Raw genomic sequence first — 6,000 nt, 5'->3', positions numbered from 1 at the left:
TTCCAGATACTGTAGTGCATAAAAACTAAATGCTGCTTCCCCACGTTTATTTTTAATTTTTTGGGACATAAAGCAGACCTTTCCCCGATGACCTGAGGAGATCTGGATGGTTTATAATGTCGCACCAGATCAGAAATGTATTTTGGCCCCTAAACCAATAGTAGTTTTTTGAAATCAATTCTTTGACACACAGGGAGCTCAAGCAGCAGCGTTCTGAATCAACTGCAGTCATCTGATTGATCTTTTTTAAAGGGATACCTTTAAAAAGTACCCATTTATCAGCTTCGATAGTGATCCAGTTTTCACTTCTTTGTGTCATCGCTTCCAATTTCACTTGTTTTTCCTGTATCCTGTATCCTGTATGAGTTCTCTGTCTCCTGATTGGATAAGATTGGTATCCCGAAAATGCATTCACTAAAGAGCTGGATAGACGGGGAGAACCCTGTTAGTTAACAAACACTCTACAGTAATACGGCCACCGTATTTTAACAAAGAAAATATCACTTATTGCATCTTTAAGCTGAGCTCATTTGAAAGCCACTGCATTGTGTGCATTGTTAAGGTGCGTTGCACCCAGTGGTCTCTGTAAATTACCCTGAGGTCTCTTTATTCTTTATGAGCGTGACTAATGAGTCAGTGTTCCAAACCGCCATGGAACACTGTCCAATGGCTGCAATCCATAATGTTTCTCTGCATTAAGCTTCCCATAGTAAACAAATGTGTGTGTGTGTGTGTGTGTGCGTGTGTGTGTGTGTGTGTGTGTGTAGAACATGCAGATGGATTACGACAGACAGACAGAGCAGTTGGACAAGCAGAGAGAGATGGCGGAGGCGGCCGAGAGACAGATCGCTGAGCTGACCAAACGGCTCAGCACTGCAGTCACACAGGTAACACACACGCACAGCACACACACGCACACGCGCACACACACACACACACACACACACACACACACACACACACACACACACACACACACACGTATTACAATGGCAATTTTGTGAATGCCATTTGTATATATTTTTAGCAATTTTTAACCCTAACCCTGTTGCCAAAAATCGCCGTTGGAAGCTTGTAGATGAGCTATTTTCGCACCAGCATGTAACTAAGGAAATCTGCCATACTCCCAACTCAAAACCTTAACCCCTAAACTTAACTTCTAAATGTCTAATCCTAAACCAAACCTAATTGTAAGCCTACAATAAAAGATGTTACAACATCTTTTTATTTTTAAAGAGTCCTTACAATGTCTATTTCTCCAATTCTACTATATTTGCAGGGACATGAGGCCCTCACAAGTATAGTAATACAGTACAAGTACACACACACACACACACACACACACACACACACACACACACACACACACACACACACACACACACACACACACACACACACACACACACACACACACACGTGCACACAGAAGTAAATTTCAACACGGTCGGCCACGGTTTGCTGCAGTACATCTCTCCTAAATACATTTCACCCAGCTCAACCGCCTGCCTGCCTGCCGTCTGATTTACGGTCAATCATTTAGCACCAGACACTTTACCATGCAGCCTGACAGCCCGGTGTACCACAAAACAGGCCATCAGCTGGGACACACTCAACCCCTTTATTCACTCAGAAAAATAAAGGTGCCAACTGGAACCGAAAGTGGCTCTTCATGCCGCTTTCACACTGGCACTGATACAAAGTGACGCTGCGTCGTTGTTGAAGGGTTGATCAACGCACTTGTTGACGTCAAGTGTGCGTCTGACGAGCAAGAAAAATATTAAGGAAAATATAGCCTGGGGTTAAAAAGAACAAAGTAATTTTAGTTTTGCTATAGATATAGCTGAATGAATTATTTTGAATATTTTTTTGTTTGCTTTTTAGAAGGCATTTTTTGGAATCGGTCTCAGGTCTAAATGGGTTAAAGAACCATTTAATTTGGTTCTATGAAGAACCCTTAACCTAAACTTCATCAACCGCTGTCTGCCAGAGGTCTATGCTTGGTCTGCTCCCTTTTTCCCCTCCACACCAAATCTCTTGGCCAAAAATAGTTGACTATAAGCTCACACGTCCCAACGCGTTCTCTAGAACAGTGGTTCTCAAAGTGGGGTCCAGGGACCCTCAGGGTTCCTTGACAGGATTCCAAATGGACCCTTGCAGGTCTGTAACTCTGAGAGTTTACAAATGGAACCATTTGGTTCCATTTGTACACTCTCAGAGTTATTGGGGTCTCTGAAATGAAAACATTTGAGAACCGTTGCTCTAGAACCATATGAGGAACACGAAGAACCATTCACTAAATAATATTGTTTTTTAGTCGGTGATAGTATTTCCTGGAACCATAAGCCTTCTTAAAGAACCATTTAAGAACCATTATCTTTCTGTGTGTACCTCTCTCTCCACCCTGGGAGCACCAGGCAGGTAAATGGTGCAGCGCTAGGCCTCCTTCCATCTGCTGCCTGCTACCATTATGCTCTGTCCTCCAGAGGGAGAGCTTTCTGCCTGTGTGAGCACATAGGCCTCTGGGGAGAACGGCAGAAGAAGAAGTACTCTTCCACACAGTATTAGTTTTTTTTCTTTTACTTATGTAAAAGTAGCATTAGCACAATGTAGAAATACTCTGTTACAAGTAAAAGTCCTGCATTCAGAATTTTACTTGAGTAAAGTACTTGAGCATTGGCATCAAAATATTCTTAAAATCTTCAATATTAAAAGTACTCATTATGCAGATTGTCCCATTTCAGAATGTCCCAAGTTTTTAAAATTGGTCAAAACCTTTCAAAAATAGCAGATCTAGAATGTGTCGCATCGTGACGTAATGTGAGGTTGTCTATTGGCTTTTTCGATTTTCGAAAATAGTGCGTAATTGGTTAATGTATGTTTTTTTAATAATAACCTAAATCTACAACTGAACTTGTAACTAAAGTTTTCAAATAATTGTAATGGAGTAAAATAGAAACAGTTAAAGGTAGGGTAAGTGATTTAATTTGGTTAAAATAATTGTTAAATAGCTCTATATTCTGATAGTACTCATTGCTATAAAGTGTTTGTTCAGTAAAAGGAGTCTCCCATGTCTCTCCAGGTCTTTATTAAACAGAAAATGCATTTTCAGTGCTCTCTCCTGATTGGCTTACATTTTGTCACCTACTGTACCTGAAAATGTACTATATTCTGTTTACTAAAGAGCTGGAGAGACCCCTGTGACCGAACAAACTCTCTGTAGCAATGATTACTATCAGAATATAGTACTTTAACCTTTTTAACAAAAACAAAGAAATTACCAAAAAATATCACTTACCCTACCTTTAAATACTTTACACAAGCAAAGTAAAAGTACCTCAACAGTGGACTCATTCCAGTACTTGAGTAAATGTACTTATTTACTTGCCGCCACTGAGCCCCAGTAGGCTGGGGGACCTGTGTCTCTCTTTCTGTTTATTGTATAGTGTGTTAAGGTGATGGATGGATGATGGGAGCTTGTTGTTTTGCTGGCAGACAGACGGGGCCCGCAGAGCGTCTCATTGTCAGATCTGCTTGAATGAGTTTGAATGTGTCACATGTGTGCATCCATGTGTGCCACATCAGCCACTGTACGTTGGACAAACGTGTATGTTTGCATACGCGTGTGTGTCTTTTCTTTTGTTTTGTGTTGGATTCATATTTATGTGTATTTTCAAACAGTTAACCACTTATTTTTTCCCTCTACACCAAACCTCTTTGCCCAAAATACAGTAGCAGATCTACAAGCCTGAGCTTGTAGGCCTGCTATGTTTTGGCAAATGTTCACCTCCTATCACACAAAGCCCCCCTGTACCCTGTAATAACTCCCTAAGGGTCCTGGACCCCCTGTTGAAGACCCATATTTTTTAGAGTATAAAATCATTAATGACATAAATGATGCCTGATATTGATAGGTACTTTAACTGCCTTGTTAACGTGAGTTTGTGAATCTCTCTTATGCGTATGCATTCAGTAACCTTTTTACCCACAACACCATTTTGAAGCACGCACCATCACCGCGCGTTGGGCTTGGCACCTTTTCCACTGCGCCACAACAGTTCTGACCACAGTTAATAAGAACATTTCCAATTGCCTTTCCAAGGTGTGGCTCTGTTCGGCTGGACGCGGTTTAAACCTCACGGTTGGCTAACCATGCTCAGCATAACCGTGTTCAGTCAAAGCGATCCAGAGGGAGGGCTTGATGATGTTGGGTATTCAATGATGGTTTTAGGCCCTGCGGTGGGAAAGCAGAAATGCATTTATGAATATTTACTGCCGGACGGTTCCAACTCCACAAGCACTATAAGACATTGACACGCTGTCACCTATAGTAGGGGTTTTCACACTTTTTGTGCCAAAGCACACCAAAGGGCAAGTCACCCTCAAGGCACACCAGTATTTATTTAAAAAATAGCCGATCACAACGTGTTATATTAAGCCCTATTATTTTCTGATCATTTGTACTACATTTTTACTGCATTGTGCTCCATCTGTCTCACATGGACATAATCCACAACGTCTAACAACCGTCTAACAACCAGGCGGAAATGTGTTTACTGTTTAGCAGCGCCTAAAATGTTCATTCTTCTTTTGATCTACCAGATCTAAACTCAAAACACGTCACAGCACGACACATTGTGATACGTTGTGAGAATGTTTTTTTTGGACACAGCGACGATATCGTCTCTGTTGGGTGGAAACCTCATAATTATGTCCAAAAGCTTTGTGTGACGCTGTAGTATGATCAAGTAGGGCGTTAATTTTCAGAAAAAAACCCAAAAGGTTTCAATCTGTAGATAAGAGGTTTCAGCCCGACAGCAACGATTTGTATGTTGACTACGTTTGTAATGTGTGTGTGTGTGTGTGTGTGTGTGTGTGTGTGTGTGTGTGTGTGTGTGTGTGTGTGTGTGTGTGTGTGTGTGTGTGTGTGTGTGTGTGTGTGTGTGTGTGTGTGTGTGTGTGTGTGTGTGTGTGTGTGTGTGTGTCATGGCAGAACGAGACCCTGTTCGGTGAGAAGCAGGACCTGCTGACCGGCATGGACACCATGAGGAGCACAGTGAGACAGCTGGAGGCTCAGTGTCAGGAGCTGCACAGACACACCGCCGGCCTGGACAGAGACCTGCTGGCTGAGAGGACCACCAGGAACCACAAGACAAAGGTGAGGTGATGAGCAGCGTGAACGATCGTGATCTGCCCAAAAAGGGCCTTTCATACCCCTATAACGTTGCTGTCGAGCAGAAACCTCTTATCTCCATATTTTGTGTTTATTTTTATTCAAAGCATCAAAAGTAGCAGATCCACAAGCTCAAAACGCGGTGTGAACGCGGTTTGAGCTTGCAGATCTGCTACTTTTGGTATTTTGTAATCTGGACATGAGGTTTCCACCCGACAGAGACGATAACTATAAAGACGTAGTTTAAAAATTCGTCAGCAATACCAATAATAACAAAGTAAAAAGGCACGTGAAATTCATTATGCGGCTAAAACCAACACAGCAGCAACAGTCTCAAGGGTTAAGACATTAAACTCAGTGTTAAAACCTCCATGTGATCCGTGTTAAAAACTAAACTACATAAATACATCTATTTTAACCCATTAAGACCTGAGGCGATTCTTTAAAAAAAAATGAAATCTCAACAGTTTTTTGAAAAAAATCTAGAAAATATTTTTCAAGATCAAAAATAGCAGATCTACAAGCTCGTAGCGCGCTATGAGCTTGCAGATCTGCTATTTTTGAATAGCCCAAAGAAATCTTAAAATGAGACGCAGATGCGTCCCCGGTCTTAATGGGTTAAAATCTAAACTACCTGAAGGTGCATAACAGAATCCGCCAATATAGCAGCATACATGGCACAAGTGCAAACAGCATTGTCATACAGTTGGTCGGTTTACATTAGCCACAGACAAGTGGCCATATAGATAGACCATGCAGTGTCATTTTGTTCAGTGCTTGTTCATAAGCCTGATGGCAGCCAAGAAGAAAGTGCTCCATAGTCTTTT

At 41.6% G+C, this 6,000-nt stretch overlaps 1 protein-coding gene across 1 annotated transcript in view; it reads left to right on the top strand.

The window, feature by feature from the left end:
• Positions 1 to 6,000, top strand: part of gcc2 (GRIP and coiled-coil domain containing 2) — a 63,312-nt gene that overhangs the window by 16,617 nt on the left and 40,695 nt on the right. The window contains exons 17-18 of the mRNA XM_084083898.1: positions 768 to 887; positions 4,994 to 5,158. Coding sequence (XP_083940024.1) covers positions 768 to 887; positions 4,994 to 5,158 — 285 coding nt within the window. The remainder of the gene's footprint in view (positions 1 to 767; positions 888 to 4,993; positions 5,159 to 6,000) is intronic.

This window comes from Gymnoscopelus microlampas (assembly GCF_963454915.1).
Source record: "Gymnoscopelus microlampas genome assembly, chromosome: 17".
Classification (NCBI taxonomy): Eukaryota; Metazoa; Chordata; class Actinopteri; order Myctophiformes; family Myctophidae; genus Gymnoscopelus; species Gymnoscopelus microlampas.
Note: the sequence above shows the minus strand (reverse complement) of the source record. Positions and strands in the feature narration are given on the sequence as shown.